At 50.6% G+C, this 14,534-nt stretch overlaps 1 protein-coding gene across 4 annotated transcripts in view; it reads left to right on the forward strand.

The window, feature by feature from the left end:
* Nucleotides 1-1,893: 1,893 nt before the first annotated feature.
* LEF1 (lymphoid enhancer binding factor 1) overlaps nt 1,894-14,534 on the forward strand; it is a 70,896-nt gene continuing 58,255 nt past the window's right edge. For 2 of the 4 annotated variants that reach the window (XM_040597906.1, XM_040597913.1), the window contains exons 1-3: nt 1,894-2,280; nt 3,174-3,237; nt 4,730-4,863. In XM_040597906.1, the coding sequence (XP_040453840.1) occupies nt 2,071-2,280; nt 3,174-3,237; nt 4,730-4,863 (408 nt within the window). In that variant the 5' untranslated portion in view covers nt 1,894-2,070. The remainder of the gene's footprint in view (nt 2,281-3,173; nt 3,238-4,729; nt 4,864-14,534) is intronic. The other 2 variants (XM_040597931.1, XM_040597922.1) reach the window with 2 other exon arrangements.

Consider the following 14,534-nt stretch of genomic DNA (forward strand, 5'->3'; position numbering starts at 1 on the left):
CCCCCCGTTTCCCACTACCTGCCCCCTTTCTCGGGGTTTCGCGGTCTCTGTTCTCAGCTCGATAATTTTAATTGCCCGTTGGCGGGCAGCGGCGGGGCGGCCGGCCGGGCTCAGCCCGCCCGGATCCCAGCCAGCCGCGCCGCCGCGCCGGCCCCAACATCTGCTGGAAACGGATCGAGCATCCACATCTTCCCGTTCCTCCGGCTCCCGACGCCTCAGCGGTTAGCAGCCTCGCGGGGCATGTGCAAAGCACGAAGCGCACTTTTCCGATGCCAAAATCGGGGGAAGTTGTTTCCTGCAAAATGTGCGCCCATCGAGTTCGCAAAAGAAAAGAAGTTGTGGATCCTGACGTTTCTCAAACGCAGCGCGCCTGCTTTTGTTTGGATGATTTTTTTATTATTATTACTATTATTTTTAAAATTTACTTGTGCCCTGCGCTGGGGTGATGCCATGTCAGCCGGGAGCTAACGGGGCAGCGGGCGGCTGCGGGAGCGGGACTGGGCGCAGGGCTGAACCCCAGTGACTGCGCGGGCTGCGTTCACCGGTCTGAACGCGGGGCGAGCTCACCCCGGCTGGTTTTCTCCCTGCTGCCCGGGGGCTACTACACGTTTCTGCCGGGCACTTGCTGGATTTAATGGGATGTGTTAATTCTGCCCTTCGTTCGAAGTAGGCGCGGGCAGCGCCCGGGCAAATCCTCGCACACTCCCTCGCTCCCCCTACCCGAGCAGCGCCATGTGGCTGCAGCACCCCCCACCCCCCCAAAAAAAACAACCAAAAAACAAAACCGAGGAGTCTCAACAAAGCAGCCTTAAAAAAGCAGGTCTGCCTGCCTGGGGGGATGCGGCGAGTGCCCGTGCCCGGCTCGGCGGGCTGCTGGCTGGGGAGAGAGAAGCGCGGCAGTGCCCCGGCGCAGCCCCCCCGGTGCGGCACACGCACACGCACACGTGCGCACGCACACACACACGCACACACAGACTGCTCGGCGCAGCCTGAGCAAAGTTTGCCCGGGGGCAGCCCCGCAGCCGCTCGCCCCCGAGCCGCCGGTCCCGGCCCCCTCCCCGCCCCCGCCGCCCGGCCCCCCCGCCCCGGGCGCTGTGTCAGTCACGGCGGCGGCTCCTTTCATCTCCGCCGCCCCCGCCCCGACGGCGGAGGGAGGGAGAGAGGGAGGGCGGGCGCGGTGCTGAAGTTGCGCCGCCGCCGCCCCGCGCCCCACCGCCGCCCCCCGTGGGGCGCCGCGCCCGCCGGCTGCGGCAGGCGGCCCCCGCGCCGGGCGCTGAGCGCGGAGGCGGCCGGGGGCGCGGAGGCGCCGCGGCGGCAACTTTTTTCCTTGCCCCCGGGCGCGGAGGGAAGCGGGGGGGCGCCTGCCCGCCCGCTCCATCCCTCCCGCCCGCCCTCCCTCCTGGGGCTGTTTCTTCCTCGCCCCCCCGCCCCCCGCGGTGCCGCCGAGCCGAGCCCAGCCGTGCACGGAGCCGCGGGCGAAACGGCGGACAAAGGCCCGGTGGGTGCGCGCCGCGGGCAGCGCCGTCCCCGTCCCCCGGGCGCCCCCTCCCCCTGCCCGCCCGCCCCCCCAGCCGTTTTAACTCGGGCCCTCCCGGGTGGCGGCAACTTCACTCGGAGGCGAAACTCGGGCGGGCTCCGCTCCCCTCCACGTCCCCTCACCCCCGGGGTGAGCCCGGGCCCCGGGGGAGAGGGGGCGGGGGCCGGGGCTCCGGGAGGGCGGGCCCCGGCGCGGTGCCTGGGGGCGGGCGGGACACAAGCGGGTGTATCTCGACTTACTCCGGCCGTGCGGCGCGGCGGGGGGGAGGCTCCCCGCGGGGCCGTGGCCGTGCGGGAGCTGGGGTACCTCGGCCCCGAGGGGGCGGGCGGGCGGGCGGGGGTCTCTAGCTGTCGAGAGCAACCCCGAGGACTTCACGGGATTTTTCCTTCTTCTCTCCTCCTTTTCCTCCTCTCTCCTCCTCCTCCCTCCTCCTCCTCCTCCTCCTCCTCCTCCTCCCCCCGCTGCTCCTCCCGCTCCCGCTCCCCTTCCCGCGGCGGGCCGGCGGCCGCAGCAGACGCCGCGTTGCCGTGAGGATGCCGCAGCTGCCGGGGGCCGGGGGCGGTGGGGGGGACCCGGAGCTCTGCGCCACCGACGAGATGATCCCCTTCAAGGACGAGGGGGACCCCCAGAAGGAGAAGATCTTCGCCGAGATCAGCCACCCCGAGGAGGAGGGCGACCTGGCCGACATCAAGTCCTCCCTCGTCAACGAGTCCGAGATCGCCCCCGGCGCCAACGGGCACGAGGTGCGCGGCCGCGGGGGCTCCGCGGGGCAGCGCGGAGCGGAGCGGCCGCGGGGGCGTGGGATGCCGGCGGGCTCCGGGATGCCGCCGACGGGAAGGGGGGGGAGGGAGGGAGCCTCGGCGAGGCACTGGGAAACCCCCAATTTTCCGAATTTTGCCTGAAAAAAAAATCATCCTACCCCAAGTCCCGTTTCCAGAGGGGCGGCGGGCAGAGCCGCGCGGGCTCCGCGCCCCTCCGCGCCCGGGGATGGTCCGGGAGGGGGGGCGGGGGGGGGGGCGGCCCCCTCTGCGCTTCGGCCCGGGACGAGAAAGTTCCCGCGAGTCCCCCGACGGTGCGGTGGTATTAGACCTCAAGCAGCCATAAAATTTCCTCGGTGAAATCAGCGGGGTCGGAGCATTAGCCGTAAACTCTTTAAGGGATTTGCATAAAACTGTTTCGGAAGAAATTCCCGACGCTAAAACAACTTTAGGGCGAGCGGGGAACCTGCCTTTTTTTTTTTTTTCCCTTCCTCTTTGCCTTTTTTTTTGTTGTTTTTTTTCTTTTTTTCCTAAACATCTGGTAACGAGGGCAACCTGTTTTTCATCATTATTTTTGCTATCTTTTTACCAAGAGTGTTTTGACTGCAGAAGCTCCAAATATTTTCCAGAAATAAGCCCGTTCCATTAAATGTAGGGCGCTTCTGCTAGAAGCGCTTCGCAAAGCCCCATAGTTAGTCATGTCGTTTCTGGTACAGTTGCCTTCCAAGTGACTTAAGAGGGAAAAGAAAGATGCTTACATCTTGCTCTAACTTTTTCCATTCTACAAGAGGCTGTAGTGCCATGATCGATACATGAGCATCCATACAATGACTATCCTTTTTCTTCTTCTTTTCTGATGGTGGATTCCCTGTGGTCAGGTTTCGAGGCAGACCCAAGCGCAGGATTCCTACCATGATAAAGGCAGAGAGCACTCCGAGGAAGGTGAGAAGTGCATGGTCCTCTCTTCTGATATTGGCCCTCTTAGTCCCCCTGTGAACCTCCAAGCAATCCTCAAACGGGAGCTCGGTTTCTTTGGGGAAACATAAATCTAGTACCTTTGGGGGAAGGGGGATGCCAGGATGCTTTCAAAGTGCATTTTAAAAGGAGGTGAATGTGCAACATGTTTATCTTGAGTGACCAAATGGTATTTCAGTTGTTTAGAAACTGATAAGTAGGCCAAATGGATCTTCGCTGAAGAAATAACTATTTTTAGGCTATCAGTTTAAACACATCTATGCCCTCACTCATGCAGTGCAGCCCAGTTGTGTGTGTTCAGAAACTCTGTGCTTTTTTTGCCATAGCCAGTCTGTTGCTTAAATCTCCTCTTCCAAAATCGAAGCTTTAACAGACCTCTTGCTTTTTTTGATGTACCAGCTGGTTAATTTTGATTGAGGAGGACAGACGAAAAACAGTTCATCGAGTATCTCTTAGGAAGCTGGGCACATGTACAAAGAATGTGTGCTGTGAAGGATGGGAGATTATGTTTAAAATGAAATGCTTATCATCACAAACCAACCAGATCATAAATATCATATAAAGACAGACACAGTTCAATCCCAATGCTTTCTGGGACTCTGTGGCGATCTTTCTCCAAACTGGTCAGTAAACAGCCTAAAAGCAGTAATGTCCACGCTCGTACCATTTTGGCACTGAGGAGGTGGAGGTCAGCTCTATATAGTTGTCTTTTCAGCCTTGCATCCTCGTAAAACCTCACTTTTGAGTAGTACCATTGTCAGTGGTTATATAGGTGGGAGACCTGCTCAGCCCCCCTTTGTAGGACTGGGACCCAGATTCTTTATTTTCCTGCAAAATAGTCTCCCTCACTTGGCATCCCTCTTGACTGTAGTGCCATATGTGTGCAACAGTCAGGTGCCCCCCAGATCATGAACGGTTTCCTTCCAAGCCAGCCTCTGCCCTCTAATTGTGTTCCCGGTGAGCGTGGCCAGAACGAATTGTTGACCGCACACAGTGGCTCAGTGAGAGAGGGAAATTATTATATCTAGTTATCACTGCCCTGTTCCTCCCTTTCCTAACAATGACATTGGAAACCCATACTGGCAATACTACTGAATCCGCAAATCCTAGAGGGATGTGTAAAATGGGGAGAAACTGCTACTTGAGAAATGTGATGTCACTGCTGATGTTTCTGCCTTGATTTGAACAGGGACTAGCAAAATAAATTGGTTACTCTGAGGCTATTCCATATTTTAAGCATAAACTCTTCACTAAGAGTACTTGCTCCTTTAAGAATTGACTCTTCTTAAAAAAATGTTGCTACAAATTGCTGTGGACCACTTTCAGGGGTAATTTCCATGAGTAAGGAAACGTTTGCATGCAGAACATTTTTATGAATGCACAGTACCTGTTTAAGTGCTCTAACTTACAAGAAATGCGTATGTGGGGGATAATGTAATCATTGTTTCCTCTTCCATAGGAAAGCATCCAGACAGTGGCTTATACAGCAAGGGACCATCATACTCTGGTTATTCTGGGTATATCATGATGCCAAATATGAATAACGACCCGTACATGCCTAATGGATCTCTGTCGCCACCCATCCCCAGAACAGTGAGTTATCTCTTCCTAAGAGTGGGTTTTGCGAGCTGGGTTTCCTCCCGTTCGGTCTGCAGTGTGTGCTCACGCTGGGGTTTTTTGGGGTAGCTTCAGTCATGGTGAAGGTTGCGCTTCTGCTGTTCAGAGCCTCTGTCCAGTGGAGTTTGAGAGGTCTTGGAGGTGTTGGTTGCGATTCTGGTGGAAAAGCCGAGATTAACATCTGCGGGGTCTGACGTCCTTTGAACAGGGATGGGGGCTTTGGGGAAGCAGCCCCGGTTTGCAACTGTAGGATAATGTATGGCGGAATGATGTAAATGCCGTCTTTGTAGTGACTGGGACAGATGTGAATTTTCTGGCTTTAACTCTTCGTTTGTTGAGGAAAATGGAGGGCTGGAAGCTGAACTGATAAAATTGCATGTCAGTGAGATGAAAAGATCGGATTTTTTAATTTTTTTTTTGCCTTCAAATACGGCATTGCTCTTTGCTGATGGAAATTTATTTCTGCCATCAGTTGCTCTGCGTGAAGGCTTTATGTTTCTGGCAGTATTGCTTTGAAACATACTCTCTATCTCCAGCCACAAATTGTGAAATGGTTGTTTAGGAATTAATATCAGCTGTGATGCAGTAGTTAGAGCTTTCCTTTATGTTGCGGCAGGCACTGATTCATCCAGGTTGGTCCCTCTGTTTCCATTGGTGTAGATGCACGTTTGATGGATTTTAATGTATTTTTAATTTTGGATAGTCAATGCCCATTTTATTTTTGTAAATCTCTTGGTATATGTACAGAGCGATGGGGAGGGAATGTTAAAATGGGCTGTGGAAATGAGAGTAGTAGAACCGGAGTGGAGCGAGAAGCAAATTTGGTTGTACGCATCCTGCTGAAAAAATGCCACTGCGGTTGTGTGTGGTGTGATACAAGAAGTTGGACGCTGGTATTTCCCTGTGATAAAGCAGTTTTCTGTCTTACTGGCTCTTAGATTTTTACTTGGTGGTCTCTGTCAAACAACTAGCATTATTTTGCTTTCCGATGTTCTTGATTTTTCTTTGGGGTTGTGGCTTTTGACTTCAAAAACAGGAAAGAGGGGGCCTAATCTGTATTGGTAATTTGACAGTAGCAAAGCATGTTAAATTAGTGGATGTTCGGATTCAGAATGGCAGGGCGGTTTGGCACTGGGAAACACAGAACTGCCCTTTCTATATGTCACCGTTTGCGTTGGAAAGATGCAAAAACTCATGCGATATATTGTTTTCTATAGCTCTGGGGCTTTTTGTGTATAAATTACAGTTCAGAGGCCTACAGCCATTTAGGGTGAAGCATGATGACCATGGTCTGTTGATATTTGTTGTTGTAAACACTGCTCTGCGGAAAACTTCGGTTCAGATGTATCATGGGGGAAAGGATGCAGCTTCTCGAGAGGGCACCCGGGACTCAAACCTGCCCCTTTGAGGACTGGGAAACTTCAGACATTTTTTTTCATGCTTTCTTTCCCACATTGCCTTCCTTAGAAAGTCCCTAGTGCTGGTGCAAGGCTTTGAACAACAAAATCCGGTTTAATTATTCACTGAGGATTTTCTCTGTGTATGTGTGCCGTGGGGCTGCCGCTCTTTACTGATCGGGCATCGATGTCCCCAGAATATTGGCTTCTTGTGGAGGTTGTCTGCTCAGGTACTTGAGGAACCGTTCTGCGAGGGTCCATTGGAGGGGAGGAGCGGGGGAGCACATCTGCTTTCTAATTGTAAAGCTGCCTGCTGAACATCTGAGGGGCTAATTTAGTTCAGTGTTACTCTTGCATGTTACAGCAGCACCGCTATTTCGGTAAAATTGTGCTGTTGCAGGGCTGCAATGTTGACATAAGCCTGGAGTTCTTTCAGTTTAACCACAAGGCTACACGCTTGAGTTATTAAATAATTTTTTTGTTTAATTGAACTATAATCTTTGTTAGTCTCCTAGCTGACAGCTGGGTTTTAATGCGCGTGAGATCAAAACGCTGCATCCAGGAGATGACACGCTCGCTCGCTTCATGGCTAACCACAGCCCCAGAGCGGCGCGCTGCTGGCTCTTCACCTTTGCAGGGTCCCAACCGCCGCCCTGCAGGTTTGCTCTGGCTCTCCTTTTCAGGGGGACTTGCCGGGGCTGAGGGCAAGGAGCAGCTGAGATCAGCAAGCACTGGAGGTGGAGGTCTCCCCTGGGGTGTCAGTCCCCCGCCATTTGTTCATGGAGCAGCCCTGCAGTGTGTACCTGCGCCCTTCCATTTGCATGACAAAGCCGCTTCTTGTTGATGCATCTGTTGCCTGGAGGTGTTTGGCAGGATTAAAAAGCTGCCCTGGGGCGCTGAATCTTTTTTCTGCCTTGGAAGGACCCGGCTGCCTGCAAACCACCCAGGGGATGCACCCCTGGGGAAATGCGGCCGGCCCGGGAGAGGGACCATCTATGATGGAGGTGGCCTCAGCTCACTGTGCCAGGGCAGAGAGAGCAAAGCTTTCTTGGAATGGGAAAAAAGTTACTTTCACCAGCATATATAGGGAAAAAAATGTCTTACTGTTTTTTCACAAAAGGCAAATGCTTTGCATGCTTACTTTGTAAAATGAAAAGCATAAATCTGTAGTCATACACAACATGTCTAATAAGCCTTAAAAAAAGGAAACTGAAGTGTAATGTCAGTGCGGCTTTTGGAGGGGAAAGGGCGTTTGAGGAGGATTTCAATCTTCCAAAATCTATTGTTGGAGTGGTCTCATCTTCCCCATTCTCCTCTTCTTAAAAATTTTTATCTTTTTAATTTTTTTTTTTATTTTACTGGCAACTGATTTGCCTTTTAAAAGTTGTAATTTTAGGAGCAGGAGAGTGTTAACTACAAGTTCAGGTATGAGCCTCACGCCACAGTATGTATTCTTATCAGATAGCTGGGTAAGTGAAAAAGCAAAGAAGTTGGTTTGGTTGGCTGCAGGAGAAGTGGCACATGATGGTACTAAACCCGCAGTAACACCTGGTGAATGTGCATCCTGTGTGCTCGAGTTATCTTTTGGTGGTTTCTCAGCATTGTGGGAGTACTGAAGATGGGAGATGGAGACAGCTGTTTGTTTTCTAACGTGTGGTTTTTTTCTTTTTTGTTAATGAGACTAGTTTTGGGGGAGCAAACCTTTCTTTCTGTATGATGGGAACGTGGGGACAAAGGAAGTAACTGAAGAAGAATCATTTATCAGTGTCATAAATTAATCCAGAAAATAATTTTATCGTTGTTCCTCCCTCTTTTCCAATGAATTAAACTTACTGTGGGAAGATAGAGGATTTCTGCAACCTTCCTTTTGTCCTTATGTCTTCTTGAGGTCTGGTTTTATTTTTTTGTGGCTAAACTGTCTCTTTGTAGCAGCTGGAGGTGTTAAATAGTTGGCGGATACAATCTATCCTTACAGTCACCTTACAGTGACTTGGAAAACACAGCATATCGATTTGAAAATGATGAGGAATTCTACTGAGAGAGTTTGAGTGCAAGGAACAATGTTTATACGTAGGACCCCCCTACCCTGCCTGTTTTGGATATTCCTTGTATGCTTCTGCATGGCAAGGGGTGTGAAGATAGTTCCTGCATTGAAAAGCTAATGTCCCAGGAGAAATTGTGCAGATAATATTGACGGGAGGAAGGGCAAGGGTAGAAATAGCAAGAACGAGTGGCTACAGAGCCTCAGTAAGAGGGTTTTGTTTCCCTCGCTGCATCTTGCTGTCCCTCTGAAAGCTGGCTGGTTCACTTGCTTGTAGGGAATTTCTGGGACCCCAAGGGGAATGTACAGGAGCTGTGGGACACGAACCTGTTTTTTCATAATCCTGAGAGTTTGCTTCTGCTGACTGTGCAATCGTAGGCACTTGCTGGGAGTCGTGGTCAGCTGAAAGCTCCCTGGCCCAGTATGAAATGGGCTTCGTAGCACAGATGTTGGGGCTCAGCTCCTGCTCCCGTATCACCCATCAGAAAGCTTTGCACTGATTCCCCAGCTGGCACTGGAGCAGGATGCTCCAAGGGCCAGAGGCAGCTGTGGTCCTGTCGCACGTCTCTTCCTTTCCCCTGCAGCCCCAGACCCGTGCCTGAGGAAGCAGGTTGCATGGGCAGCGGGGGGGCTCGACAAGCCAGAGCTGCTCACCCAGCGCTGAGGCTCTGCTGCTTCACCCTGCACGTGTCTTCTCAACGAAGTTGACTGATGCTGATTAGCTCCTTAACTTTGAAATCAGGTGTAGAGGAATACAAAACTTCTTGACTCTATGGAAGCAGAACTTGCTGGGATTTATTTGGGGTTGCATGGGGAGGAGTTTTAGCACTATTTGCTGAGGGGCTCCGTGTGTCGCACCAAGTATCAGCGCCGAGGGAGAAGAGGAATCTGCTCAGCAGTAATAGAGGGACCTCTCTGCTGTAAACATGTCTGTCAGCTGCTCTGACTCAAGCATCACAGCTGATCGAAGATACGAGCCAGGTCTCTGTGAAACACAAATCCAAGCCATGAATGGTTGCGGGCCGAGTTTTGGTGGTGCTTTCTTTCTCCCTCGTAGTGAAATGAATTCTCAGTGTGGAAATGGGGGCAGAGGAAGTTACTGTGGTGCCTCTGGGTTGGCTTTTGTCTGAATCTTGATCTCATTGCCTGTGATAAGATGGCACCATCCAGGCAGTCTTATGTATGTATATCCATCATTAGCATGGTGGGCACGTTCTGGTGAAGAAACAGTCTTTCTACTTTTGGTGCCTTCTTGTCAGGGTGACGCAATTAGCAAATTATCTAATTGCAAATGGGCAAGGGGGAATGAAAATGGTCTCCTGATGTGTCAACGGAGGCATAATCAAAACTCCCACCCATTATAAATCATCAGAGTCGGAGCTTTTTTATTTCGGTATGTGTGTATGCTTATGTTCTAAAGCTCCTTTTTTTCTATATATCTAGGAGCTCATTCAATATAAACTGTAAATAGTGGAACTGACGCTTACGTTTTAAGGTGGTTTAAAAGCAAAATGTCACTCCTGTTGTTTTGGTGCTGTGCCACCTCTTCTCCAACTTAATCCCAGCCCAGAAAAAACATTAATAAGAATGGCTTGTTACGGGCTGCAAGTGCCAGGGAGGATATGGCTCTAGAAGAAAGCCTGAAGCTCCACAGGTTCAGGCATCAAAAGAGGAAAAGACTTTATCCAGATACTTGCAACACTGTATGGCTGCAGGCATCGAAAAGCCTGGGTACCGCAGGCCTGGCTCCTCCCGAGTACTTAACTTCTGTTTATAGTTAGGGAAAACTCCTCCTGATATGGGAAGGAAATAACCCACACAAAAGCATTTTACTGCTGCTGTGATATTTCTGAAGTCCTGTTAGAGGCATGTGCTTTTTTTGCTAGTAGTAAAACACTGTGTCTCTCAGAAGGCGGCAGATGTGCAGGAGTCTGCTTTAATGTGGACACTGAACACTTTGCAGCCCGAGGTCTGCGCGTCGCATGGCCCGCTGTGGTCTCCTGTGTTGCTCTCACACAGACGGACACCAGTCCAGCATGCAGCTGGTCCAAGGGAAATGCTGCTGCGAGCCAGGCGGTCTGTGGGTCCTCAAACTGGCGGAGGCAGGTTGTCCCCAGCATGTGCCCTCCCCACTTCTGCAGGGGAGCCATGTGCTGTGATGCTCCAGTTGTGCGTAAATGACTCCCATTTTCCCCAGACTGACCCTGTCCTAGCTTGCAGGCATTTATTCCTAAACTGGTTTTGGCTGTAAGGTGTGTTTGGCGTGAAGACCATTCTCATCTGGCCGTTGGGTTTGGTCCCTTCTTGCAGGACACTGGGGGGAAGGCAGCACAGCTGCTTGGCATGCTGCTCCTGCCCGGGCAGTTAGGGATTAGTGTCTCTGTCACTCTGGCCCTTCATAAGCATTAGATTTACTTAAGAAAACTGCTTTCAGAATAACTTAATCTAGCAACCCAATGGCTTCTATTTTGAGACTTGGATCTTGTGGATATGTTTATTTAGTTTGGGTTTCCAACTTCAAAGGAATCTGTCCTCTCAGCAAGAAAGTGATTGAGCACTTAAATAAAAATGTATTCATTGAATCTTTGGGATTGAGCTAGAAGTGCAGTAGCGAGTTAACGTGTGTGCCAACTGTGCTAATCAGCCAGGGATTGCCTGTTCTCCTAAAGGGGAAGAAAAGTGGTCTGAACTGCCCGAGAAGTGGTGTGCCTTCCTCTGGCTTCTGGTAGTGGTGCTCGCTGACGCTTCAGGTTGAGATGAAGGACCTAGAATATCTTTTTCTGTGATCTTCAAAGATACCGGATCCCTCACTGTAGAAGAGCATTTTCACAGAGCTGAAAGGCCGGATCAACATTTGTTTATTTTCTTTAAGTGTCTGTGGGTATAGGTAAGGTTGGAGCATAAAATCAATAGGAATGAGCTTAGGCAGCAAAAAAATTACGAGTGTAATGTTAACAAGGCTTTGGTTGAATGTTTATATAACGGGCAGTTTAACTTAAAAAGTAAGTGTACTGTTGTCATCAGCTGTAGCACATAAACCAGAGAATCACCTTGGTTAGGAATTATTAGGCAAGCCTGAGAGAGGAGTTAATTCCCAAAAGCGTCTGTCTATCCAAGTGCTTTCAGTACTGCAGCCCTGTACTTCAAACAGTGCCGCACGAGTCGGCCGGCAGGTCTGCTTTGCCCGGGCCAGCGCGTGGGGGAGAAGTCCCTTGGGAGCCTGTGGTTTCATGCATGCGTTTGCCACGAAGTACCTTCTGAGAATGCTGGTGCTTCGAATGAAAAGGGGTGCGGGTGCTCGTGGTGCAAGGGAGCTCTAGTAATGCTGCTCTGGCAAAGAACAGAAGAAGTCATTTGCTAGACCTTGTTTTTTTCCTCCTTGCTTTCTAGGGAAGCTTTAAAGTAGCTTGAAGCAGGTCGCTGCTGCGCATCCAGTGCGGTGCCAGGCACTGCACGTACTCGATGGCCCTGCTCTGAGAAGCCCACAGCTGTGGCTCGCGGGAGCTGCAGCAAGCCCTGCGGTGTCGGCGCGGGGAGTAAGATTTCAGAGCAGTGAAAGGCATGATGCTGAAATCCCATTGATACTGATGGCAGCTCAGCTTCCCCCCTTAGCGATATCCAAAGAAAACCAGTCTGGAAATGGTCTGATTTGTCATGTACATTCAAAAAACAGGGAAAGGGAACATGGGGGTTTTGTTGGGCATTTTGTTGGCTCAGAGGTGGGGAGTGATGAGCTCTAACAAGCCATCCCTGTATGTGCTTGTCGGCCCTGTATTTCTGGGTTGAGGTCCTAGTGACACCGGCTGCTCAGAGCCAATGCTCTGTCTCAGTATGTGGTCATTTAGCTATGCTCTAAGTCTCCATTTCTTGGATTTTCTGCCTCTTTCTGTATTTCAAAACAGCCTCAGAGATTTGTCTTTGTGACCGTCTGTTGTCTCTCCGCAGTTTTGGCATATCTTCTTGCCTTGATCTTTCTTCATGCCTCCCAAATCTTGCAGTGGCACGCTTTGTCTAGCATAAAAAAAGTACAATATGGAGGTGACGATTAAAGGTGTCAGCGCTCGTCAAACGCAGACCACGCATGGGGAGAAGGCCTTTTCCCTGCCGATGTGCTAAAATGCAGATAAACTGTGTCCAGCGATGCAAACGTGTTTACTTTGTTAAAATGCCACAATCCAGCCATTTGTTTAGGGTCCCTAATTTCTGAAGCTGGACTGGTGCTCTGTCAGGTTTAGGGAGCTGCTGTTAGAAGTGGTAATTGGTTTTGGTTGTGCTCAGCCTCCCCCAGCCCCAGCCCTGTGCTGCCTTCGCTGCAGTTCCGTGTGACTCCCGTGTACCCCCATGGCGAGCGAGGTTCTCGCCGCCGGCCCGTGTTGCATCCCACGCAGCCCTGCCGCGCAACGGTGGCACAGGGCATCTTCCCGCCACGCAGCTTTCCGAATTAATTCTTACAGAGCGACTTCCTTCTCACATCCGTGCCCTTTCCTCACATTTAGGGCTTGTGGCAGCTTGTTTCCTCCTGTGGCATTCTTTGTGGCCTGGTCAGCAGTGTTGCTGTTTCTTAAACTGAAGAAACACTTGTTACGGAAAAGTTGAGGTGACGCAGGAGAATAGCCGGGCGTGACAGTGCAGTGGCCCCTCCGAACGCGGGGAGGCTCTGCTTTCTCCCCTCAACGGCTGCGCGTGAATTAGCCCCTGTGAAGAGTAAAAATGGTCCCGAGGTTCACGTGCAGGTCCTCCTCTCTCAAATATAAACGCATGCGCAAGTTCAGCCTCTGGAGGAACGTTTGGGAGCGGGGCGGGGGCGAGCGGGTGAGTGACACTTGGGATGGGAGCCCAGGGCGGTGGGGCGGGCTGCAGCCTGCCGGGTCCCCTCCGGGATGCTGGGGGGCGGGATGCTGGGGATCGACACATGGAAAGGAAAAGCGGGCTCAGGGGGCTGGCACTGGGAGAGCTTTTGAGGATACTGAGGAAATAAGCCATGTATCGAACATACTAAAATACATTTTGAAAAACATCTGCAATTAAAATAATTACCCTGAAGAATGCCCCTAAAGCTTTTTTGCTTTGCTGCCCTCTGACAGTAGCGTGCTGTGTTGGATTTGTGTCTGTTCTTTGCTGCCCCATTTCCTCCTGCACACAACTGAAATTCAGCTTCACAAATAAGTTTGAACTGAGCATGTTGGATTTGGAAAATTTGTTACTCAAAAGCTTCTCTCTCACACGTTATTTCATGCCTTAAATACCCCTGGTATAGGGGGAAAAGGAAGCTGTGCTGGATTTAAAGGAAGGGAGAAATAAAACTTTAAAAAGCTTATCTTGTTAGTGTGTGGATTTTTCTGGGTTTGTTGAGACTTTTTTTTTTCTTCTCAGTTATTTTGAGGCTATTTCTAAGATTATAGTGCAGAGATCCTGTTTTAGATGTAAGTGTTCAGAAGGAAAACTCGGAATAGGAGAACAACAAAAAAATGCTAATTTATTAGGCAACTCCCCAGACAGTTTGACAGCACTATTGCAAACATTTTTTTTATCTTTTTTTTTTTTAAAACGGCAACTAAGACAACTTCATACTTTGTAATAAGGAAATATTAAGAGACTCTAGGAGAGCTGGTCAAAATGCTGTTTTGCATGAAACTTTTTTAATTCAAGGGGCCCTCCCAAAACAACTTATGCAGAAAGCTTTCCCTCTTTCTTTGAAACTTCAAATCTTTCCTTTTCTTTCTTTTTTTTCTTCCCCAGGGATAAGTGTATAAATGAGAATATTACAAGCTAATGGGTCAGAACAATAAATATTCAGTTGAGAAAAGTGATTTAATCAAAGCTGGTTCAGAAATACCTGTGTTTGAGGCACAGGTAAACTTTTTAGGAGAAGGAGATCTTAGAGGGGATTTGGTGGAGCTTGTCTTCCAGCTCTGGCTGCGGGACTACAAGTAAATGCATTCAGTTAGTTAAACAGTTGTGTTTGCTGCACAGAATTTCCCTCTTCCATTAAATGAATCTTCCTGACCAACATCTACTGGACAAAGCATTTTTTTCGGGTCCGGTCAGCAGAAGAGCCTGCGGGTGGGTCTTGCATTTCTTTTCTGGAGGCAGTGTCACAGCCCCGGAGCCCGTAGGTCACCTGTTGGCCTTTGATGCGTTACCTGCATCCCCTCTCCTCTGCTTGCTGGGGTCTCCCAGGAGGGGGTGGCTGGTTAAGGCAGTGGCTG

This window comes from Falco naumanni, chromosome 1 (assembly GCF_017639655.2).
Source record: "Falco naumanni isolate bFalNau1 chromosome 1, bFalNau1.pat, whole genome shotgun sequence".
In the NCBI taxonomy this organism is placed as follows: domain Eukaryota; kingdom Metazoa; phylum Chordata; class Aves; order Falconiformes; family Falconidae; genus Falco; species Falco naumanni.